This window comes from Colletotrichum scovillei (genome assembly GCF_011075155.1).
Source record: "Colletotrichum scovillei strain TJNH1 chromosome Unknown Contig00001, whole genome shotgun sequence".
Classification (NCBI taxonomy): domain Eukaryota; kingdom Fungi; phylum Ascomycota; class Sordariomycetes; order Glomerellales; family Glomerellaceae; genus Colletotrichum; species Colletotrichum scovillei.
Genome location: NW_023336259.1, coordinates 1,582,510 through 1,607,926, shown reverse-complemented (window position 1 = coordinate 1,607,926; position 25,417 = coordinate 1,582,510). Strand labels below are relative to the sequence as shown.

General features: G+C 53.9%; 3 protein-coding genes across 3 annotated transcripts; 2 read left to right on the top strand and 1 right to left on the bottom strand.

The window, feature by feature from the left end:
• Positions 1–2,645: 2,645 nt before the first annotated feature.
• On the top strand, positions 2,646–4,914 carry HER10_EVM0005744 (mmc protein). The gene is made up of 2 exons (XM_035475348.1): positions 2,646–3,396; positions 3,552–4,914. Exons 1-2 carry the CDS (start codon positions 3,241–3,243, stop codon positions 3,822–3,824), a joined length of 429 nt encoding a protein of 142 aa, XP_035338379.1. The 5' UTR covers positions 2,646–3,240; the 3' UTR covers positions 3,825–4,914.
• A 2,654-nt stretch (positions 4,915–7,568) lies between these two features.
• Positions 7,569–9,952, top strand: HER10_EVM0013179 (AMP-binding enzyme; the record flags this gene model as incomplete). Its single annotated transcript, XM_035482543.1, has 4 exons — positions 7,569–8,033; positions 8,096–8,625; positions 8,683–9,424; positions 9,510–9,952. Exons 1-4 carry the CDS (start codon positions 7,652–7,654, stop codon positions 9,950–9,952), a joined length of 2,097 nt encoding a protein of 698 aa, XP_035339077.1. The 5' UTR covers positions 7,569–7,651.
• A 1,573-nt stretch (positions 9,953–11,525) lies between these two features.
• Positions 11,526–12,637, bottom strand: HER10_EVM0001272 (BRCA1 C Terminus domain-containing protein; the record flags this gene model as incomplete). Its single annotated transcript, XM_035471027.1, has 3 exons — positions 11,526–11,670; positions 11,739–12,470; positions 12,582–12,637. 3 exons carry the CDS (start codon positions 12,635–12,637, stop codon positions 11,526–11,528), a joined length of 933 nt encoding a protein of 310 aa, XP_035337972.1.
• Positions 12,638–25,417: the final 12,780 nt, after the last annotated feature.

Sequence of the window (25,417 nt, the reverse complement as noted above, 5' to 3'; positions counted from 1 at the left end):
GGAACCCTGTCTTGCCCTGGCACATCTTCCAAAACCCAGTCGTGCCAGTATAAGGTAGCTGAGCAGCATTGTAGGTAAATGTTATGACACTGACCTCGATTGACCTAGACGGGAGACCTGAAGTTTATTTGTGCTTCAGGGCAGATCTGAGGGGTCGCCTTCTAGTGTTTCGAGATGTTGGTCATCGTCCAGTGTTTATGTCTGAGAGCGTGACCCTCAGACGAACTGTGGCTAAAAATGGAGCCTTCATCCGATGGGCGATCCGTCCGGTGTTCTCAACGGCGGCGGGCAGGTGGCTCTTGGATGTTTCTGTAAAAAAAAAAAAAACATTCCTTCGACTTGTGTCCTCGGTCAGATGGGAAGGATGTTATTGTATGGTGCATCACTGACAAGTGGCAACTGACTAGAACGGACAAGAAGCTGCATGCCACACTTGCCTTGAGGTAGGTACTGCGAAAGGTAAGAGACGCACCATGGCAGCAAAGGAAATCGACGGACAAGAAAAAAGGAATGCGCTTTCAGATCCCGATAGCTCGTCATTGCCAGACTTGGCATTCAATTCGAGCCCCTGACCTTGAGTCGGCTGCGGCATATTTTGCCGGTTCGTAAACTGTAAACTACCTTACTGCCCAGATTGCCCAGATGAAGTCGAAGTTGGAACCCGCAGGGCCCGAACGCCTTGCACGATTCTCCAGGAAAAGGAAGGTACGGAGTGTCCGTACTTCAGAATTGAAGTTGAGGTCTGCAATAGCGGCCAGCTCCTCTTGCCCAAACAGGTTGGCTACTTTTGAGTATCCCATCGGCTAGGCCAATCAAATCTCTTAAATACACAAGTTCTCTGAGATTGTCTTGTTGCTGCTTTAGGTAGAATTTCCGTTCACCATTGTCCCAGACTCCAAGCCCCCAACATCTCCAGTTTGATCTCCCCTCTCCTCTCTTCTACCACCTATCATAGCCCTTGCAAATCCATGACAAAGGCAGCTTTTCATGGAACGGAGTACGGGAACGATAGCGAATTTACGGATACATCTCCTCCATCGTACATCCCGGGGCATGCGGCATAGCTGGCAACCACGACGTCGAAGCCAGCCATAACTTCTCGTCTATGAAGACACCTCCGTGCAATGCAGACAATTGTCTCATCGAAAGTTTCACGCCGTGCGAACGGACAAAGCTCGTGGCTTGCTGCCCGCCTGAGAACAGCCAACTGGCATGCGAATTCAACGTTGGACAGGCTCTCCGTGGCTTGAGCATGTTCGTCCATCGGAAAAGACGCAAGCCACAGCTTTCGATACAGCCCCGTCAGCAGCCCCGAAAGACGTTCTACGGAAGAAGATTCGCTGCTGGACTCTCATAGTAGTTCCGACTACTTTATTTTTGTCGCTGTGGGATCAGGCCGTCAGCTGGGAGTCTGGAACAGTAAACCTGTCGCTGTCTCCACATCCGACGCGGGCATTGTCAACTTGGGCGTTGCATGGTACCTGCATTAGCGCGAGGTTTTGTTCCTGAATCCTGACTTGATTCGCACACTGCTTGACACTGGTAGGTCAGCCGTCAGCACCGGCTGCCGCGGCCACAGGTGAGTTGGCAAACACGTCTGAATGCGTGCCGCGTCCACTCAGCGAAGGCGGAGATGTCGGCAGGGGCCTGATAGAACGTCTGACAGTCAAATCAAAGATACGACTGTCACTGGCAATGCTGGCCGACGGATGGCGGCCTGGAATTTCGGATCACGGCTGCGCTGCGCATCAAGCAAAAACTCCCCCGCCTTTGAGCAGGCATCTCTGCCCAGAAACGGCTGGCCAGTGCTATTGGATCTGCCAGCATGACGGGAAAGAGCGATGCGTACGTGTACGGGTATTCGCGCGTCGACGGAGTACTGCCAGCTCGCTGCCCAGATGCTGGTCGACGGTTGGCCGACCCGCTGAAATTGCTCAAGCTTACCTTGAGTCCTTGACTCTGTTTCCTGAGGTGGGCTCGAGTCATCTCATCTCGCTCGTCCGAACTCCTTGCAGATTCGGAGCGATTAAGAGGGCCGCGACCAGAGTCGAGGACTGATTCCCACGCAAGGAGTTTTCAAAGGGTGCTTCCGAGCGACAGTGTGAAGCAAAACACAGACGATCAACGAACGATCTGATGAAGCAAAGCAAGCGCTTGCTGGTCAATCACCTCGTGGCTCTATTCGTACTCTATCTTGCTACACCCAATAATACCCGGATCTAAGTGGTCATCTGGGTCCGAGTGGGTCAAAAGGTAAATGATTCCCACACCTCAATTCCCGCGCTCCAAGGTCGGTCCCCTTTGTGTGCATATTCTTCCCATCCTCTTTCACACCCCCCTTTGATTTCATCCCATTTTGGAGGGTACGTACTCCAAGCATCAACTTCTAGCCCAGTCTTTTCGACTTCTCTTTTGCTTTTCCCGTCTTCTCTGCGCAACCACACCACCAAACTTGTCAATCCTATTTTCCCGCCCCCCTCTCGGCCAAAGGGGAGTAGCCGCTTCGTCTGCCTGGCCAATTCTGGACTGCCAAAGCCACCAGCAGCAAACGTAGGAAGCGCAAGAAAAAAACACGCACAAGCACATACACCACACCTGGTCTACCCCCTTTCTCGTCCGTCCACACAAGTCATCCACAATGGTCTTTTCTTCGTGTTTACTCCCCTCGTTACCAAGAACCCGTTCGTCTAGCCCACTTCTGATTCGTTCCAAGTGAAATAAGCTGGTCAGTGAATAGCGAAAGAAAACAGAAACCAGCCTCCCTTGTTCAGCCATGGATCGTGTCCATCTTAGCAGGGGTCTGGAGGAAAGGCGGCGTGTGCTCTCTTTCGCCCTCCCAGTCCAGCTCCTCTTCTCATCTCCAGGCCTAGGAGATGCGCTGCTCCACCCTTCATGACCGGGCGAAGGTACCGTCGTCCCTGACCCATCCCATTACCTTACCGCAAGGCAGGGCCCCAAGGTAGTGTAGCACAGGCACTAAGGTAGAGAGCCCAGTCAGTGTCCACTGCCCCCAGTTCCCATGTCGTGTTCCATTGCGCCCATCTCTGTATATAAGTTCATTTCCTCCAGGCCATCCCGTCTCCCGTTTCCCTTTCCCTCCTCACCCACACTCACTCATTCAGTACCGACCCAGACTTTTTAGTCGCTTTCACTCGTTAACCCAACCACCTAATCCTCAACTCGCATCTACAACTCTTTCGAGTCTTAATACCAAGTTCTCCTCCCCAAACAACCGTCAAAATGAAGTTCTCCGCTGCCGCCCTTGTCCTCGCCGCCACCGGCGCCATGGCCAACAAGAACGTCACCTACGTCACTGAGGTCGTCTCTGCCTACACCACCTACTGCCCTGGTCCCACTGTCATCTCCCACGCTGACAAGACCTACACCATCACCAAGGTACGTCGAATCCGGGAGGTGGACGGGAGGATCTCAGAGTGTCTCGGCGCTCGCCGGCCAAGCGCCGGCTTCTATGCCCACATAGACTCGGAGATGGCCCGACCTTTCACCTCCAAAAACATGTCGATCTCGACCCCAAGCTAACAACATTCCAGGCCACCACCCTGACCATCACTGACTGCCCCTGCACTGTCACCAAGCCCGTCCTCACCTCCTCCATCGTCAAGTGCGAGAACTGCGCCGCCCCCACCAAGAACGGCACCATCCCCGTCGCTACTCCCGCCCTCAGCAAGACCACCGTCGCCGGCACCGCCGCCATTACCCCCACCAAGCCCGTCTCCGTCCCTACCGCCGGTGCTGGCAAGGCCGCTGCCCTCTCTGGCGCCGGTCTGGCCGGTGTCCTCGGATTCGCTGCTTTCGTCCTCTAAATCAATATTCACGTCTCGCCATCCACGTCTCCCCCTACGATCTTTGACGTACGATAATATTTTAATTTTCGTGGGGAGCCTACGACACCTAATGACTGGAGCGCGGTTGTGAACCCATCCGATACGCAATCGACTTGATGGGTACTTTTTTTGGATGGGAGTTTTGGGAGTCTCCTTGGATAGGGAGAGCTTGGGAATGGATCCCAAAAAACGACGGAGAAAGGAAACGACACGCCCACAGAATACCCGGTACATTTTCTTGCCTGCATGGCGCCATGGAGTTTTCAACCACGGGAACGTCCAAGCCATGCAGTAAACTCACACCTGTCAATACTGCAACTTCTTGTACTTGCTTTGCAAACAAACCTTCGCCCCAACAACGGTTTTTTATGGCTCGGTATTTCCGTCAAATCGCCAATTGAGGATTATATCCGTGTGTGTGTGCGGTACATACCATCCTCTTTTTCTTCATTTTCGAGAGGCTTAGAAAATGGGAATATAATGCGACCATGATAGGTTATTCTTCAACTGTCTCGTCTTTACTCGCGGCAGAGTAACCTGTTTGACCCAATTCACATCATATTCTCCTCTCGCCTGACGACTGAATACTCATTCTCATGTGTATCACGCCCTACTGCCAAAACGAACTGCCGTGTAATGTGTATGAGTCCAACTGTCCAAATGTGCTGTTGCTAGCCCATCACTCCGACGTGACGTCAAGTGAATGGATGATTTCATAATTGTAGGGAGCTTGACTATATCGGAGAATTTCTTAAGCTATGCCCGCTTGCCCTGGGGATGATACGACATTGCTGTAAGCATTCGGACCTCTGTCCGTTCAAGAAGTTCCTCGCAGGTTAGTATCCCGAAGAAGCAGAATTACACAAGCGGTCTCCGGGATCCGGAACTCCATGTACGTCTAGTCTACTTCAGGCGAGCAAGAGCATTATCACATTATCGGAAACTCGGTGACTCTTTGTTTGGGGAATAACAAAAAGGCTGTGACGACGAAAATAGGTTCAAGACAACCAAGGACGCCGGAATGGAAATAGTCTAGCAATAGCGCGGAGCTTGATGTGAGGTCCCCCCCCCCCCCCTCGACTCCCCGAGGTTTGACGGATACGGATTCCGGTGAGAGTGAAGGATGTATTTCGAAGATGAACTGACGGAGAGAGAAGAGGGGAACACATCGGCCTCATTTCGCTAAAGGATGGACAAGGCCATTCACCTTCGAAAGATCCTCTGCGTGGAGGAGGATTCTTGAGTGTTTATCTTGGAAAGAGGGCGCAGTCCCGCATGCCTAGCACTCCTAGGTACTGGGCGCCTCTGCTTGGGTCTTGGGATTTCTTCCACACCCCTTTTCTACGCCGCAGCCGTGCCGCATTCCTCGTGCCTAGAGCGCATACGAGGTACAAACCTTTCTCTCTTCGGTGAGTGTCTTGGGAGAGACGCGGCATTCCAGCCAAGAGGAGGGGGGGCGACGTAATTGTCTCTTGGTGAATAGAGGTCTGAGGAGGAGCTGAGCGCTGCAGCCCGCCTGACAGACCGCTATCCCGAGGCTGAGATTTACTATCGTTGCATCCAGATCGATTAAGGTTGTTTTGTTTTGGTGGTGTATTTTTTGTTTACCTTGTTAAGGAGAAGAACCTTATGGGAAATAGGGGGTGTTCGGGGGGTACGGAGTACAGGCGTGGCGCCGCGCTGTACCTGCGTCTGGGCGCTACTGCAGCGGTGAAAGGTACAACCGGATTGGACGGGACGAACATGCTGTGATGGATCATGGAGGTGTGGGTCTTTGTTGCTGAGCTGGAAATGGAAACATATCGTTAGTACGGATACTCGTGAGTCGTACCTAGTGCAGCTGGTAATTCCAGGTGCATGGTTTTGGCTATGCCATTCCAGATCACAATGAGAAAAACGGTGAGCTGGAAAGAAAGGGTTGGGAATGTGGGCGATGCTTATTTTCCAAACACAACGCATTGTAGGAGGAATGTGAGATTTCAACCTACCTACCTACCTTAGGTGAAGAGTACGGCGTACCCCCTACTAGACTATTGTCCTAGAGTGGTATTCCTCTAACGGGGTTGTCAACGATCTCCATATGTGCACCTAAGCGGTGTTGCAAACACGGACGTAAGCGAGATTAACAACCCAACTGGGCCACTCTGCGCTGATCGCCATCAATCGAATTTCCACGAATGCATTAGAGCACACGGATTGTCGCCCAGGATACTTCGGAATAAATGAGGCATAAATGCTAGAAGCATCACGGATGCGGATGACATTTCATAGGGCGACAGGGTTATAGACAGTTGTCACTTGCTTGACGCCTGTCAGTCGAAGCTTGGCGCTGGGGAAGGGAATCTTCATGGGTAACCCTCCCCAAGGGCCGGGGGGCTTTTGGGTTCGTTTCTCTGGCTGCCCACCTTCAAGCTTGCGCACGGATACGCGACGTGAGAGAGAGTCTTGTTATACTCGCTCGACCTGTGGGTGATCTTATCGGATCCTGGAGGGCGTGGAGATCGTTGAACCCGGTGGAAGCCGGCTGGGCCGGAGCGGTTGGTCATGTCGTGCCGCTTGAAGCGGTGGCTCTCGCTTTCTGCCGCGGGACTTTATCAGGCATGCTGAATACTCTCAGGTTTGCGAGTAATCGCCTGTCCGGACAAGTTTCTGGAGCGATCGAGGTGGAATTTCAACAGTGTACCGAGATAGTAAGATGAGGGCTTCGGGGAGCGTCGGTGTGTCTCACTCTGCTCTGTTATAATCAGACTGGCTGCTAAAGGCTTCGCATCTTTACTCCTTCCCATCACCTAGGTAGGTAATTAGGAATAGGAAGCCTTGTTTGAATTGACCGCATTTCTGTAGTTTAGTTGCTGCAACCGCAATGGTACTGGAAATGGTCTACTTCACATTTACACTCAACTTCGGGCCACTTCCGGGAGTTTACACTTTGGTGATCTTGACTGCGCAGACAAACAAGCGCGACACGGGACGGATGGGTCTTGCGGGGAGCCGGGTGGGACCATCGCCCGTCTCTGGGGAAATAGTCCCCAGGTACTTCACCACCAGCATCTTGAAGGAGAATTGACGAAGCAGGCGCTCACTTATAAAGCGTTTACTTGCTGCATAGTGAGACTGGACAAGTATTTAACGGAACTATCAGAGAAGCCAATCTCCAATGATTTTGATTGATGCCTTTTTCTTTCTCGAGAGTGAGAGCTTCGTTAGGTCTGACTGTGTAAGGTCTGGCTGCGTTAGGCACTTATCAATCGTCTCTCAAGGCCTGTAAGACAATTGTTCAACCCCCAACGAAGATAAAGTAAGGTCTGCAAGCTGTCATCTGTGAGCTACAAGCGAAAATAAGCAATCGGACGAAGATCGAACCCCGTGGGGTCCCCGGCCGATGGAAGAAGCCAAGGTCGGTTGGCGATGTCGGCGTGGTCGGCAATGACGGTCGCTCCCCTTACCCCGGGTCAACGGAATGCGGGGAAGGGTGCCTCCTCAATGGCAACCCCAGGTCAAGCCAGCCAACGCACCAAGGTCCAAGGGGAAAGAGGGCACGTCAGCTGCTGCTACAAGGGTAGAGCTGTCACGTATCTCAACGCCGTCCCAACCTCCAAACTTCCAGCCGTCCGACTGTTTGAGAGCGAGCCGAAGCCGAGAAGACTCATATAGTCCCCACGGGCAATGCTTCTATAGTTTTGATGCTAATTCGGACCTCTTTCATCTTTCTGTTGTAATCTCATCAGCGCTTATTGTCTCATTTCTTCACAGCCAATTGAATTTACCACCCCTTCGGGAACGCCAGACAGCAAGCCACTGTAAATATGGACAACTTACACCCTCAAGACGAGGTCTTGCGTCATTCCCTCGAGGATCCGGAATCTTTTTGGGCTCACCAGGCCGAACACCTGCACTGGCACAAGAAGCCTTCTTCAACACTCAAAGTCACCAAGAAGACGCTCAAGAGCGGCGTCACCCATGACTCTTGGGAGTGGTTTCCGGACGGAGAAATCTCCACCTGTTTCAACTGTGTAGACCGCCACGTTCACGATGGCAGGGGTGATGCGCCGGCAATATACTATGACAGTCCCGTCACGAATACCAAGCAGACCCTCACATACAAGCAGCTACTCGACGAAGTTGAGGCCTTTGCCGGGGCGCTAAGGGAAGAGGGAGTGAAAAAGGGCGACGTCGTCTTGGTTTATAGTAAGTATTCTTCTCATTGTCGGATAGCAAGTCTTCCGATCCAAAACTTACACTACTGTTAGTGCCCATGATTCCCGCGGCATTGATAGGCATACTCGCCGTCAGTCGCCTAGGTGCCATCCACGCCGTCGTATTCGGCGGGTTCGCACCGGCCGCTCTCGCCCAACGTATAGAGGCCTCTCAACCCGTGGCTATCCTGACGGCTTCATGTGGTATCGACGGTAACAAGCCGCCCATGAGCTACAAGCCGCTCGTGGAGGAGGCTTGCCAGATCTCCAAGCACAAACCCGACAAGGTGGTTGTATGGCAGCGCGAGCAGATCTGGTGGAACCCCATCAAGAGGAACGACGGCGAGAGGAACTGGCAGAGCATTGTCAAGAGCTGTCGTGCGAGAGGCGTCAGGGCCGATTGCGTGCCTGTGAAGTCAACGGACCCGATCTACATCATCCACACATCTGGTACGACGGGAACGCCAAAAGGCGTGTTGAGGGATGCTGCTGGACACGCTGTCGGGCTGCATCTTTCTATCAGCTACTTGTTCAACATTCACGGCCCCGGATATGTTTCGTTCACAGCGTCAGATATTGGATGGGTACGTTTTGTCAAGCTCTCACGGGGCTGGGTCAGATTCTAATGTTAAGTGGTATAGGTCGTAGGGCACAGCTACATCGCATACGCCCCCCTCTTCACGGGTGCCGCCACCGTCCTCTACGAGGGCAAACCCGTCGGCACACCAGATGCTTCAGCCTTTTGGCGCATCGTGGAAGAGTACAAGGTCAACACCATGTTCACGGCGCCGACGGCTCTCCGCGCCATCAAGCGCGATGACCCCGAGAACAAGCTCTTCAAGCAGATCGGAGAGCGTGGCGGCCTCCGGACGCTCAAGGGGCTCTTCCTGGCGGGCGAACGGTCCGAACCGGCAATCATCACAATGTACCAGGAGCTCCTTGAAACCTACGGCGCGGTCGACGCCCACGTTGTCGACAACTGGTGGTCAACGGAAGCCGGGTCGCCCATCACGGGGCGGGCTCTCGTGCCGCATGCCGGGAAAGACCGCGGTACGGATGTGCGTGGCCATCCGCCTCCCAAGATCAAGCCGGGCAGCGCCGGCAAAGCCATGCCTGGCTTCGACGTCCGCATCGTGGACGATGACGGTAAGGAACTGCCGAGGGGCACGATGGGAAACATCGTCCTCGGGTTGCCTCTTGCCCCGACTGCTTTCAGAACCCTGTGGCAAGATGAGGAGCGGTTTTACAAAGGCTATCTGAAGCGTTTCAATGGCAAGTGGTTGGATACAGGGGATGCAGGCTACATCGACGTCGAGGGTTACGTCAACGTCATGTCCCGTAACGACGACGTACTCAATGTCAGCGCTCATCGTTTGTCAAGTGGTAAGCATCGTCCTCGTCCTCATCCTTGGAAGTTCTTTTCCATGCCAAATAGAAAGCCCCCGAAGCTAACAACAAGATAAAACAGGCGGCCTCGAACAAGCCATCACATCCCACCCCCTCGTCGCGGAAGCCTGCGTGGTGGGCATCCCGGACGCGCTCAAGGGCCAGCTCCCCTTCGCCTTCATCACGCTCTCGACGCCCGAGCACCCGACCTCGGCGGTGCCCGACGCGAAGCTCGCCGACGAGATCAACGCGCTCGTGCGGTCGCAGGTCGGCGCCATCGCCACGCTGGGCGGGCTCATCCAGGGCAAGGGGATGATTCCCAAGACGCGCAGCGGCAAGACGCTGCGCCGCGTCCTGAGGGAGCTGTTGGAGAACGCGGTGCACGAGGAGTTTGAGAAGGAGGTCCAGGCGCCGAGTACGGTCGAGGATGCTGGCGCGGTGGATGTTGCGAGGGAGAAGGTGAGGGAGTATTGGGAGGTGAGGGGGGATGGACATAAGAGTACGGAGGCTAGAGCGAAGTTGTAGATATCGCATTTTGCTACCAGTCGAACGGCAGAGAATCCTCTGCCAAACGTGTCATCGCCGGTTCGTAAATGTGCTTTGTTGTTGAAGATCACAGATCAAGACATTCTACTGACCAAGATAAGGTAGTACAATCACAACCGTTGCGACTGATATCATGTGCTCCAGTGACAAGCCGGAGTGATCAACAAGCGTATGTGATATCTTTATTCTGAGATACTGAGTAATGAGAATATGACCGCCTTATTACTAAGTATCCGATTTCGGTGGATATGTATTGAAACTGGTGAGGAAGGATGTCAACGCACTGCGCTGGATCTGTTTCCGTCATGATCCGAATCCGTCAAAGAACCTAGAACGTCTTGATTACGAACAATACAAATCACCATCGTTCACTAGTGCTGTCAAGAGCTGTCCAGCTTATCAGGAAAACATATGTAGATGTTTTGCTAATTAAGGAGAAACTCAGTCTGCTCGATCTCGATGGCTTAAAAGATATCATCTTCTTGATAAGATTTTAATCTCTCTGAATAGTTTTCGGGAATCCAGTCATTTGTCTTTATTCTGAAGCTATGTACAGGGAACTGGGATGAGGAGGTATGAGGGGTTGTCATGAAAGACTGCAGCACGCTGCTGGCCGACCCCTTGAAGCTTCCGTCATTGCCTCGTCATGGTTGGAATCCGCCGTAGACGTGAGCCTCGTAGCCAGCCATACATCGAACTCAACAGTGTCAACACGTTCGTCTCGCTTTCCTTGGTAGCTGCTAGGTAGCTATGTCGGGACATTCGACCCTGACCGCCGGACACTGAGCTCCTATGGTCTGGACTCGCCTAACTAAACTAAGGACACTGAGCCAGGAAAGCCTAGGCCGACCACCATCTTTCCCCTGAAGCGATTACCACCGACGACGACGACCATCGTGCGACATGAAGGCGTCGTTTCAAAGCGACGCGCGCCCGCAGGATGGATGGTACGACGAAAGTTGAGAGCCCGCCGTCCCGTATTCACGATCTCCTCGGTCACGCCCTTCCGCCCTAGGCCTCGTCATGGTCAGCTTGTGTGACGAAAAGAGAGCGTAAGGTCGTTCCTCCAGGACCATTGAAATTCAAATGTATACGATCCCATGGCGGGAAGACGAGGCTCGAAGGAAAACCTGATACCCGTACCGAGTCACGGCCGTCGTACCATGTTTGCTCACGGGCCGTCGAACGTGTAACCGTGTTCGAAGCTGAGCGGCTGTTTCTCATCTCCGTCCAGGGATAGGTTCTTCGGGAATGGCGGTTCGGGTTCCGGTGAAATGAGAGACGCGGGGCATCACCTACGGAAGTTCGACTGAGAGGACAGAACGGGATAGGCATGGATCGGATATTTACGAGCGATACGGTAATGGTGATTATGAAGTTTCAAATGGACTAGTCAACTAGAATAATTCCCAACCAACGCCTTGTATGCCGAATCACAGCATGCCCCCCCAATGTATTCCTGGTATCGTTGTGCCTCCAGTGACTCATCAATGCAATAGGTGAAAACTGTTCGCGTTCGCCGACGTCGACAATGCTCCATGAACTAACCAGATCAACTTGCCGACCCAGCAGGGGACTCCTTGGAGGCCTGCTTCCCGTACATTCCATACAGACTTCGTTGGCCCTCTCTCGCAACTTTCAGAGGAGCGAAGCGTGCTTCGGGCAATCGACTTCCCGCCTTGAGACTCTCCATTACCCTGCGCAAGTATTAGCACCTGCTGGTTCATACGAGCAGGCGAGATAGGGAGACAAAGGAAGAACGAACCATTCGACGCCAACATATTTGACGGCAGACCCGCCGATCCTGCGAATTTCCTTTTCAAGTTTGCCGCCCGCGAGTCCTCCGCCGGCTCCAGCGCCTACGCCGGCCGGTCTCCCGACAATGACATGCGTAACCTGCCTCCGTCCGAGATGTATAGACATGCGCGCACCGTTCTCGACCAAGACGCGCTTGAGTTTGTGATCCGAGATGATGGGATGCGTGCTCCCGTTGACGTACACCGTGACGCCCTCGAACAATCCCCTACCAGCCGCCCTCGTCGCCTCAACATCCTCGTCCTCCTTCCGCCGAGCTTCCATGACCTCCTCTTCGCTCATCCTCGCCAACCCTCCCGACGCTGCAGCAGACGTGCTAGATGTCGCGGATCCGGTCTCGGAGACTGAAGAGCCGCTCCTCATCAGCCCCGGCCGCACCAGCATGTCTGCCACGCTCATCTTCGCCCTCGCCTTGACGTCCTTGGGCACCACCATCTTCAGCTTCTCGTCAAAGTCCTCGCTCCCGGCGCCATACGTGTCACTCATGCGGGCACCGCCAGTGTGACCGCCCGCAAACTGCTCCGAGAGCTTGCGGGCGCGGCTGTTCCGCCATCCTGTGCCTGGGACGTGATCCGGGCGTTGATGTCCGGTGGCGCTTGAGTTGTATGGATCGAAGTTGTTGCCGAACCGCGGCTTTGCGGCTGGTGGAATAGGTGTCTTCTCTGGCGAAGGCATATCGGTTCTGACACACGTGATTATTGTGGTGCAATAATGTTTCTTTTTCTTTTCTCTTCTGCCCTTCTTGCTTTGCTAGCATGATAGACGTACCAAACGACGCTGCAATGCGAGGCACATGCGCGTTGGGCATGCAATGTCGTTTAGGTCCACACAACAGGAACGTAGGGTCATAATGCTGGATTTTGCCTCTAGTGTCTCCATAAGCAAACAAAGGGGTTATTTTCTGTCGTCAACGATACGCGAATCACGCGGCGCCGCAGGCTAGAGAGTCCCAAGCGCATTTACATCCAAGGTCGATCCAGGCACGTACCGGTCGCGGGGTCACATGATCTTTGTCTCACCGAAAGCCACCGACACCCACCTCGGTCACCTTGGAGGTTTTCGTGTTAGTCATCTGTCACTTACACCTAAACTCAAATCACATCTCATCGAAGCTACATGACGGGAAGGTGTAGAGACAGAGACATGCAGTCAAAGCTTCCCGAGTAAGGCGAAGCTAACTCAAGTGCCGTTCCTGGACCGAGAGACGTCAATGCCAGCTGCTCCGCCTGCCATACAGGCAAATGCAGGAGCTGCAGCAGCGTCGGCGCACCGATGTTTCCCCAGCTTGAATCCCGTCATTCCTCAAATCCCAGAAAGAATGCATGTGCACGTCAGAGTCCCCTTGGAACCTTCTTGTTGCAAGAAAGACCGAACGCTTCGAACCTCAGGGGACCTTTCACCTCACCTTCAACCTCTCAATCTCCTGCAGGTACCGACATCAGGCCTAAACACCGGATCAGACACACCTGGGCACACCCTCTTTGCTCTTCGCCCTCCCCCAAAACAAGCGACATGTTTCCTTTGCCCACGAGGTTACCCACGAGCCTACGGAGCTGAAATTCGGGACGGTCTGAGTGGAAAAGAGGCTGTGAAGAAGGTCATACCTTGCACTATGTTGGAATGATGGGCTGCAGAGGCCCAATCACTCCTCGGCGCCTCTATCTGACGGCTTTCGGAACGCTCAGTCAGGGGACCATATTGGAGTCTGGGCTCGGCAGATGCGAGTGCGAAATTCAGTTTCTGGACCTTTTTGTCCTTGCTTACAACTACGAATATGCTGTCGCCGTTATCTACTCGTGGACGAAGTCTCTGACCCGGATGCCGCTCACTTCACACCCCCTTCAATATCCGGTTCAACAGAAGGCTATTTCTATCTTATTGTGGAAATGATATTGAGGACTCCGCAGACGTATTGGGTACATACGCCCAAAGAAGACGACATCAGACTTCGACCCTTTGGATCGCCAAACCATATCACCGGGGGCCCTTGGTGCGGCGAAAATTAAAGCCATCCAATCGGCCTAGGACATTGATCGCAGTGGCAGCGCATCCCCCACAGACGCCAGTCATGCACATCACGACCAGTCATCGGTCGAAGGTTGCACCTTAAACGGGAGAAAAAGCTTGCACAGCCGATGTTGGCTGCTTCACATTTGCGCCGTAGCTCCCCCCATACTCCCACATCCGGCGGAGGAGCCAGAGAGGCGACAAGAAACAAGAAGGCGAGAGAGAAAAGCTTGGTATCCAAGCTCCCTCGAAGAAAGGTGCACCTAGCTTCGGGTCTCGAATTGACTTGCATCGCCAAACCTGCCGCGCGGCGGGAGGCGGGAAACACCAAACGAAAGAGCCGTCTCATGCGCCCCGGACCTGGCATGGCACACTTTCCAGCTTCGGGGACTCCCATGTCTGCCATATATGCCTTTACCATGAGGCCACTACACGCACATGCGCCTGCATTTGCCAATCGACACCAAGAGAATGCAGCTTCCAGGCCCGCTAACCTTCTCTTTCCTCGTCCTCTTCCGACGTTGTCCAGGTCGACCCTTGGAAAGGCGAAGAAAAGAGAAGCCAGGCGGTGCTCCGTCACATGTATAACACACCCATCTTATCATGCCGTACCAGCAGTTCATGCACGATGCCCGCTGCACCGCTGCGCACAGCACTGCGGATACCACTACCTTACCTTACAACCTACTTTCCGAGCCTCCTCTCTTCCCGCCGCCGTGTTTCGCGGCTAGCCTTGGGCGGGCGGGACAGGGCTGGAGCGAGGTGAGGGAGCATCGATGCGATGCGCCGGGCCCTGCCATGGCGGCAAGGCCTGGCCTGCCGTCTCTCCTGCATCAAACCACCAACATGCCATTTAGTGAAAACTCTGAGAAATGACAAGACGACGACGACAAGTCGCAAATGTCCCCCCGGAAAAGAAAGCTGGAGTCGCAAAGACGGATGCCGAGGCTTGCATATTCTGCGCACGCTATACTTGCTGCATTCTTCAACGCTTCGCTGCGCGATGATGCACCGCTCTCTTTCTACTACGTAATCATACCTCGGGCAACCGACTACTTCAACGGTCGACCTCGTCATGTCGGAATAAAGGCAAGACAAGACAAGTCACGACACAACGAGACGAGACAGCCTGGTCATACCAGCCATTGCAGGGAGGCCACTGGTGCCGGGGTACCCACGAGGAAGCAAGACAGTCTGCGTAGCGAGGTAATCAAAAAAAGTCAATCTCGCACCGCCGAGCCCCAAGCTCCCTTTTCCAGCCCGTCTCTCATGTGATATCAATCAGGGACGTCAGGGACGAGCACAGGGGTCGTGAAGGAGGGGGCGAACCGTTTCAAGCGTTCAAGTTCTATCCTGACTTGACGATTCATCCGGTGTTCAATGTCCAACATGACAGCGCCACTCACAGGTGGACGGCAAGGAGACACAGAGTCTGGCGCGAGAGAGAGGCATAGAGGATATCAGCTCGAGCGCGCAAAAAAGGTCAAAGGTCCACGTCACGCTCGCTTGACCCCGTCCCTGACAGTTACATGATCTGCCCAGCATGCGCCTGCTTGCTGCGGCCCAGGTGCGCAAGAGCCATTTCACGACACCTGCTCTGTTTCCTGAGGGGGCATCCTCCGTGAGCGAGGACGAGGTTCCCAACACTCCGTACGGATACAGACTCCGTAGTCCGTAGCGCACTCCTAGGCCGCTTGGAAGAGCGAGCGAGCGAGAGTTTCCAGGGCTCCTCTGTGATCCGTGATCTCGCCGCCGCCACCCCATGTTTGAGCAGCATGCATACCCGTACGCGCATGCAGGCAATCGTACCCTTTCGCTTTCCGGGGGTGGGAGGGGGGAGGGTGAGGAAGCCTGCTGCGGTGTTTTGCTTGCTGTACCTTGCCTTGCCTTGCTTGCCCTGCAAATCAAGACCTTCGGAAGACCTATCTACCTTCCTCGCCTGGCCAAGTCGAGACTGGTCTGTTTACATCTACCTGGCGAATCCTATCCGCCTTCGCTTCGCCTCGCGCGGCCGACCCGGGTCGTGACAAGCGGACGCGACGAGCGAGCGGGGGAAGGGATTGTCTCCTCTCTCTCCTCTTCCCGAATCTCGACGAGAAAGTGGGTATCCTCGAAGGAAAAAAAAAAGAGGCCGGCTAGAACCGATCCCGACATCGCCAATAATTGGATTTGGTGCTGTCATTGTTATTGTACGATTCTGCCACCTTCCTGGCTCACACCGGTCGTGTCCCAGACAGAAAGGTTGTGTGTCTCGTCTCGGGAGCTAAATCAGGATAGAGAGAGGTTGAGTGGTAGGGGGAGAGGGAAGGACGGCGCGCGTCAGAACATTATACCTCACACCCTCCCGTCCCGGCAAAGAGACAGACGGCGACACACAGAGAGAGAGAAAGGCACAAAAAAGACGCACTGATGGCGGAGAGTGAGGTGCCAGAGTGGATGGATGGCTGGGAAGAGGCTTGCTTGGTCTTGGACTGGCGCCCGTCTACCGCTTCTTTACGGTCCACGGATACGTACTCGGGTACCGGGGGGGACCCTCCTGTCTCTCTCTCTCTCTCTCACTCCCAAAAAGACGTGCGCGGCACACAACGCAAACAAGGGAAGGAGGGCGGCTGTCAGAAGTCTAACTACGCCGAGGTTATCATTGTGTTTTTAGTTTAGTTTAGTTTGCATTTTTTTTTTTTTTCGAGAGAGAGAGAGCGGCGAGCCGATCGAATGACCCAAAACGGTAGAGTATAGCCGTTCCATGTGGTCCCCGATGGGCAGAAAAATCTCTGTTGGACCAAAGTCAATCTTTGTGGACAAGGAAACCAGAGGCGGGTAAAGGGCAGGGAGAGAGAAGGGGGGGAGGCGGCACGGAGGAAAGGGAGGGAAGAACAAGAAGTTCGAGAAACAAAGGCGAAAAAAGTTATGCAACAAGGGGATTGTTCCCCAACAATGGACGGGACGACGTTGAAGACGAGACAAGAGAGAGACTTGGACATGTGGAAGAAAGGGCAGGAAAAAAAAAGAGAGACATTTCGTAACGTCGTCCTCTGTCTCTGTGTTCCTCGCTGTCTGTCACTATCTCCATACGTGGTATCCCAAGGCAAGGGCCGTTGCATTGCCTTGCCTTACAGATAGATACATGCTGCTGCTGCTGCTGCTGCTGCTGGATTGCCACCAACGGAGCCAGCAGCAGGCGACGGGACACACATTATGCGAAGCATACTTGCATCCAAGAGGGCAGATGGGTTGGAACCACCACCCAGTCTTGCTTGCCAGTCGTGCCAGTATCCGTATGCCACACACGAAACTTTGCTGCCGCCGCTGTTGTGATCAGTCTAAATCCGGGGGGCGCGTCTACGTTGCCCTTCCTCCTTTCTTTTCCCGTATGCAATGCCCATGCTTCTTGCTCCCCCCCCCGGCCACATGCTTGCTCAACGACTCTGAGACCTTTTTTTCCTAGCAGGAGAGCCTGGAGGAGTCGATGGAGAGTCGAAGATACGGTTGCATCGTGCGTATCGCAAGGACCAAGGCAGGTAGGTGATGGTGGTGGCAAAAGGGCTTCATCAAACAAGTGACAACGCCGCCTTCAAACTGTTGGACAATTCTGTACTTGTTTTTACAGCCTCTTCAGAAGTTCAGCTCTCGTCTAGAAACTAGACTATCCGTAGACTACCTAGCTCCCAGAGGCCCCAAGACGGGAGAACTCCAGAACTTTTTCCCTAGTTTACTTACTCTCTCCGCTTCGACGAGGATTGAAGACGCACTATTCTGTCATACTGCGGCATCTCCCTGCACGTACGGTAATCTCTTGTGATTTTTCTGTTTCTTTCCTTCTTGTTCCCGTTTTCCTCTCTTCACCCCCTCCCTTCTCCCCACCCGCCATGTAGTGTAGAGTGTACTTTCTCCTCGCAAGCAACAAGCTACGGGATACCTAGCGCTTGTAAATCTGACATGTTACCACCCGAGACGCGGCGGCGGCGACGGCGCATCTTTGCCCACGGACGCTGGCGCTGCTGCTCCCACGCACGCGCGCAAGGGGGGGTCGCGGGTCCCATCCACAACCACTCCTCCCCCCCAGTCCCCAGCCCTCTCTTCTAGCCGCACATGGTATGACACCAAGGTGCTAGGTAAGCCAGGCAGGCGAGGCAGGCAAACGGGCAAGATTTCTCAGATGTTGGGGGCAGGAAATTTGAGCGAGGGCGTGAGAAAAAAGGGAGGGGGAGCAGAAATAAAGTGGAAATGGGGGGTTGCGAATGTAACGCGGGCTTGACAGGCGAGGTCTTCCGCCCATCGCCGCCCGCTCCCTTCTCCTCCTTCGTCACTTTTTGTCTGTGTATGTATTCCGTATGCACAGAGTATTAGCGGCCGAAGGAGAGAAAAATCTCACGCCAACCTATTGGGGGAACAAGCAATGACAAGGTTGAAGGAACTTCAAGGAAAGGATGTGCGCACCTGGCGGCCAATTTTGGCGACCGCACAGAGCCCGGACTTTTATCGCCGTCAATCCACCCGCGACGAGAAGCAATCGGCTGCTGCTGCGGCGGCGCCGGCCGCTTGCTTGATCGAGTGGGTTTGGGCTTGACCGGGAGGAGAGATCGGGAGAAGATGCGAAGAAGTGTGTGTACAGAGTAGTATGGACGGATATGTGAACCTGTATGTGTATGCGTGTCCCGGGGGTCGCGGGTGGCGGGTGAGAGGGAGATATTCCTGACAGCATCCAAGATGGACCGCCATCCTTCATCTAGACACCTACAGTGTAGATCTGGATGTGTGTCGGTGCAGATACCGGCTTCGGCCTGTCTCAAGTGTGCTGGTGGAAGGATGTAGATGCAGTCTTTGCCTCTTCAACTAGTAGGTTTGTACGACCGTTGCACACATATCCTGATGCACGGTGTTTTCTCCGTACAGGAGCCGTCGTTGGAAATGCCTCCGTTCCCCGGTGCGCCGAGCTGTGAAGACGGGAGGACAAACGATGGGTGCCAAGCAAACAAGCAAACTGTATCATGAACGCGCCCAGCTCAGCTCTTTGCACAACACAGCAGCGCAGGTCAGGCTAGGGCAGGGCTCCCGCGAGCTGCTGCTGCTGTCGTGGACACTAATGTAAGACATGTCGATTACCCATCAGATCCTCCCACGACACAGATGCGAGGCTACGGGAAGCGCGCAGCTATCCCGACATATGCACAGGACGGAAGGCGGGCGGCGGGGTGAGGCACCGCTGCTCCTCTATGTCTGATGGAGGGAGGGGCCAAAAGCACCCGGGACATGATCCTGGGCCAGGAAAGGTCCCGTCAAGTCCAGCCATGGCCGATCGTGAGAGTACAGACGGACAGGCTACAGCCTACAACAGCCGTGCTCAACCTCTGTCGTCGGATCGTGGATCTTTTTTTGGGGGGAATGCTGGTGGTGTACATACTGTCCGCCCATGCTTTCCAGGTGCACGACTACCCAGCATATCATGGACAGGGTCAGACGCGTGGTCTTACCGGACTCCGCTGCGGGTGGACGACACCAAGCAAGGCTCGCATCAGTTAGACGCAGTGTTGATGGCCCATCTCGGACTCGTCAAAAGAGCCTCCTCTCAAGTTTCAACGGTATCAACATACCAAGCATCATCGAGACAATTTCAACGGTCCAGGTGTTAAGAATGCGGGGCTCTTCATAAACAGCGGGCTGTTCGCCGTATGTGGATGTTCCTTCGTCAAAATGTCTCATATTTCGCATTCTCCAAGCCGGGCCCGGATGGTGAAAGGAGCAGGCAACGGCGGCTTTCGTCAGAAAATAACAGCAACACGACAACTGAGCTGAGCTGAGTGACTGACGACCGATGGGCCTATGATCCGATGGAGGTGACTATATGTAACGCAACAAGGGGCGGAAGAAGACACGAGACGAGACGAAAAAAGATATCCAGTCGTGTCGTGACAAGAGATCGAACGCCAGAGAGAAAAGACCGTGGCTGGAATCGAATCCGCTGTCGTCCGCCCGCCCCACGTCTCGTGGTGCTGGTGTTGGTGTTGGCCATTAGTCCCACCCATCGTCGAGAGACGGCGAGAAGCGCAGTCGGGATCTCGTCATGGGTGTGCGGATGCGCGATTTGCCAGGATGTTTTTGCGAGGAGGGCTTGAATTGTTCAAACTGACAAACGAGGGCCCCATCGGAAGACTGACTGGCGATGGAGGTACGAGGTCGTGTAGGTAGTGTAGGGATGAAGAGTACCTGAGCAAAAGTGAGTACTCCGTAGAGAGAAAAACACACTGGAGACTCAAGACTCAAGAGACTGGGGAGGAGGAGAAGGAGGAGGGGGGTGGAGATGGAAACAAGACTCAAGAGCAGCCCAGAGTGAGGGGAACAGCCATGGACCACCTTGGGAGCATGTACAGGTACAAGCACACTCCCCCTCCTCCTCCTCCTCCTCCGTCGTCTTCGCCATCGCATCGTGCCACTTGCCTCCACGTGAAAAACCACCGGTATGCGCATAAAACCTCAACGTCCAGCAGGCGGCGGGAAAGACACTGGGCAAGGTAGCCCTGCCAGCGCAGCGTGGCTCCAGTGGGGGGTCAGCAAGCCAGCTCTTTCGGGTATAGGGCTATTGGCTCGACCGCAGCGGAGAAGCAAGCGATGGTAGGTTAGTGGGCCGGGGGGTCCAGGCCTGGGTCTCTCTCTCCTCTTCCTTCCTGGGTGCTCTCTCTTCTCACTCTCAGAGAGACTCTCAATCACTCTTCCTCTTCTCCCTCCCCCGGTTGAGTGTGCCTCTATCACCATGCCCCAGATCCTGGCAAGAAAAGCAGCCAGAGGCCCCAGAGCAAGCGTGGACGGGGAGCGGGGAGAGGGCGTCGCCGTAAAGAGGCCACAAGAGTAGCGGTGAAGAGGATGCTAAACCCAATCAGTGAAGCCATTGTCACCTCCGCCAACCTCGACCGAGCCGCCTCAACGCCACAGTGTCGAGAGAAGACGTCAATCTGTACCTCCAACCGACACTCACAGTCCGTCGTCTGTTACGAACACAGACTTGTCTCGGTGATTGAACGTTGGCTGGATGGGCACGCATAGTGTCGGGGATATAACAGTCGCAAAGAGCGGGATGAGAGTCAATCGGCACTCGGTCTTGATTCAAGCAATAGAGACATGACTTGTGCTTGCGCCAGCGTTCTTCTTTGTGCTTGCCGGTGCCAGCATGGTAATCCGAGTCTGATTATGGAGTACTGTACTGAAGTGAGGGTTGCTGTCATAATTGCTATTGCCTGAACTCTCGTGCGATGCTCGTGTTTGACCACAAAATGCCATCTCTGCGATGAGAGCTGCACGGGCAATAACAATGTCAATTCGACTCGGTGCGTTCTGGTCCAGTCAGACAGCGGAGAGCATTTGCCCGTTCAAGTCGTTGAAAAGGCATCATCGCTGACCATCGCTGGCATCAATCCCATGTCATGTCGCGCAGACCGTATGTTCCAGCCCTCAGCCCCGGCCATGTTCCCATTGGACCAGCATCGTCGGCGACGTGGAACTACCCATTGGAACGGTTCGGGTACTGTCAGACCTCATCTAACGCTACGCCGTCTGACCTGGCCCTTCCTCGCAGCTGCGGGAAGAACTCCTCGTGCTTCTCATGTAAGGCGGAAAACGGTCCGCTCATGCATGCTTATTGATGATTGAGAGTAGCAGAGGACAATACTCATGGCAATATGATTTGCATAAAGACTTCTATCCTCAAGGAATCTGCTGCCGGCAGCCTCCACGTCGCCAGGGAAAGGTTGTCCGCGATTTAAGGCTGTGCTTCTTGTTATGTAGTAAAGCCAAATCGGCTATCCATATACATGGGGGCGAAGCTACAAAATCTTGACTCAAGCTGTAGTATCATCCAAATCTTGGGTGACACTGCTCTGGCCACAACCAACTGAGAGCAACAATGTATTTGCAGTCGAATAGGAAGAGAGCCTGGACATTCGACGTTGACTTGCGGTCGGTTGAGCTGGCTGGCTAGGTTTGTCTACGTCTCTGAGCAGATTGCGAATTCAATTGCTGAACGCGTTGCCAGATTAGGACAAGAGTCCCGGGACAGGTACTTTGGAGTTGCGGCGTGGTTATGGGCGTAGGCGTAGACGCAGGCCCAAGTGCGTTGTAGATGGATGGTGTGGCTGCCGTCGACGTGGATTGCTTTGATTCGCCCAAATTCGAATTGCTGGGACTCTCTCTCCGTCTCCCTCTCTCTCCCATATCGGCCAAAGAAGCGATGATGGCGCTGAACTGATAAGCCAAATTGCTGTTGGCCCCGGTCGGTGAACCAAGAAAATATCCAGGGAGTACAGACTACATGGCCGCCCTAATTTATCCTGTACGATACGTCCGTATGTAAGTTATGGTTTGTTAGCAACTTGACACAAGTGTCCAATGGTGTCTTTGGTGATGGATATTCATGAAGAGTGCGCATAGACGTCAAGAAACTCCCGGGAGACCCTCCGGTCATACCCATCATTGCTTGAACACAATTCTTTGCAAGATGTTATGTGCTATGCAGTCTCGAATGATGGGTATGTTACTAGAATCATATCCAATTCCCGAGACCGGAATGTGTCGTGGGCGATGGAAAGTTCGCTGTGCAAGCAAAGTCTGTTGATCCAGCTCAATGAAGTCGGTGCGACTTTGTTCGATCAACTGTTGCGTTGCTTGGCGAAAGATAGCACATTGAAATGCATTGTCCCTAGGCACCAAGGAAAGGCTAGAGAAAGTGAAGCAAGTCGTGGTGCAGAGACGTGTATCGTGACCGACCGATACGTACCCAGTACCTTGCAGAGAGAGAGAGAGTTGACGGGTAGGCTAATGTGGCTCGGAGAAGGTAGACTCTTCCGCCAGATCACTGACACCAGTCCAGTGTACTAGCTTCAAAAGCGGCAAGTGGTTCGCATGTAGGCAAGCGATGTGGAGGTACGGTATCTCAACTAGATCGCAGGACGTTCGAACATGTATCCGTACGGAGGAGTAGTTTGCTGTGTGAGTGGGACATTTGGGAAGTGCGCCAATGCATGTGGCTACCGTTGTCCACTCTGCGACCGCAACGTAGTTCTGGCACCTCATTGCAAAAGAAGATGACCCTGTTGAAGAGAGAAGTTGAGCACGCTTGGTCTGCGACAAGTACATAGCAATTGATGCCAACAGCTTTGGCATTGTCTCTTGTCAACCACCGAAAAGTCTGGTGTAAAGACACGGATTCGTTCAAATCTGTGTTTTTCGTCTCTGTGGTACGCTTGATAGTAGTTTCGTAACGGAACTAGACGTCGGGGCTGCGGACCCGTCTTTCGCCGTGAATGGAGCCGAAATCAACAAACCAGGTTGGAGGGTAGTGGAGATGCCCTCAGCGAGCAGCTACCTACACTTCCTTGCAAGAGAGGAGATTTCGAGCCTTGGAGCCCTGAACTCTTGGGAGGACAATGTCTCATAGCCTGAGGCCCAAGTTGCATTATGGCAGTCTGCCATCGCTTCTCCAGGAGGACTCTGTTAGGGCTGTTGATGTACGGAGTATCTCGGTACAAGCTAGAAAGGAAGGGCTGGAGGACTGGGGTGCTCTTCGAGAGCACTGAAACGCACCCCTCCCTCCTCAACGTCAGATAAACATGCTGATTGGTCATGCTTTAGAGATGCTTAGCCGCCTTGCAGCTGGGTCATGCAAGTGCTCGAGCCAACATCAGCATCACACACTAATCCCTGTTGAATCTACCATCTTTGGCATCCAGAATTTTAAGATGTCTGCAGGGTCTGGACGACATGGGGACCAGGGTTCGTCAGCTGCGTTGCTAATTGCTATCGTGCGCAATGCCACCATGCGGATACTGTGTCCCCAGACCAAGTATCCGTACTCCATACGGAGTACATGAAGAAGCTGGCCAAGCCCCCACAGCGATGAGGAGATACTCAGTAGTGCGCGGGAAGGACGACAAGTCCGCTTCCCGGGATGGAATGTGCGTTCGCGAGCAAAGTTGCAGTCGTCTGCATATTCTGTAGGTATAAACCTCATTTGGTGTAAGTCCGGAATTCAAGTCAGGAGAAAATACATAGACGTTGTTGAAACCCCATTCGGGACGCCATTGGTATTTCCTTCGAGAACTCCAGGCCGAATCGGGTGACTCTCGTTGTATCCATTGGCTTCAAAACGCCACGACTACTGCCGTTCTACGCCTCAAGCACGGCGCGCCGACGGTCGCAGGGCAGGAACTATGACAAGGCGAGCGGCAAGCGGTCTATCGTTTTGCAACGTTGGCCACAGCTCGTTTCGACGTGCCGAGTCCGATCGAGTGAGAACTGTGAACGTCCGTCTTCGAAGTTTCGTGGCGATACATATCCAAACCGTGGAAAGTAGTGGAAAGCACCGTCTGCCGTTGTGCTTCACGTCTTGCTGCGACACAGGGGGGGAAGCGCTCCTCCTGGTTTTCAGTGCTCACAGACATTTTGGCATTGCAACGGGGGCAATTTCGTCTAATCAACGGCCTTTAAAATGCTCCGCAAGGTTTTGCCATTGTGTCTAACAGATGATCGAGAGCCAGTGCGATGTCGATGGACCTGTCATCACCATGGCTCGAACACGGTTGTCGCCGCCGTCCCCACCAGCAGGTCTCACCCTCCCTCTCGAAGCTGTCGAAGTGAGACAAGGATTCAGAGCTGGTAACAAAGAGCTTTCTCGTCCAAAGAAAAGACCCTGAATGACTGAAGCCATTGACAGTGTGGCTGGCCATGTTGTCTGTGAGACATGACTGAGGATTCAGGTACTAGGTTTTCCTGTTCTGAACGGGGACTCGTTGCTCTTCTCTTGAGAGCGTGTACACTTCTTTGGGATAGCCAGTCTAAATCGACTACGAAACCGACCACCGAGGAGAGTTGAACCGGCCACGATCTCAAGCCCCCGATGTGTGGAACAACGTCTCATGACGTCTCAAATAGCCAGGCTCATAACCGACAGTGACGATAGCTTCCGTACGTTGATAGAAAACGCATTGCGTAGGTGATTAGTCATGGACTGCGCTTCCACCGATACCCGCATTGGCTTAGCTGCTATATTGGCAAAAATATCCCTGGTCTGAAAGGCAGCAGAAACGAAACGAGACAGGGGTTGGCTGCTTGTCTCTTTGCGACGGACCGATCACCATGTATCCGCAAGTGTATGGCCACAAAGTCTCTGTATTCGTGATGCCGTTTGGAGTCGGGCGGTGATCACGAGCCAGGGGCCAGAGAAAAGGAGCAGCTCTCGTGACTGGGTTTGCGAGGTGATGTTAGGACCAAATCCATGGTAAGCCCAAAATAACGGCTAAATGTGGTGCACAGCTGCGTGTCGAGCTCAGCACGAGGAACCGCCTCAAATCCGTATAGGTACGCCTTCGGATACAAGCAAGAGAGAGAGATCATGGTTGCCGCTGGAGAAGGCGACCTGGTGGCAGTGACCCTGCAAAGAGTGTAGGTACCTCATGTACGGGCCGCAGCGTACAGGACGGAATCTTGCATTGGATTGCACATGCCCCCCCACAGGCTTCTGCATCACACCGGGCTAGAAGCAACGCCGGAACACACATCCACCGTCCCTCCTAATGCGACATGCCCCGCACCGGCCTGTCCCGTTGGCATTTGCTATGTGGTTGCGTGCCTTCGTGA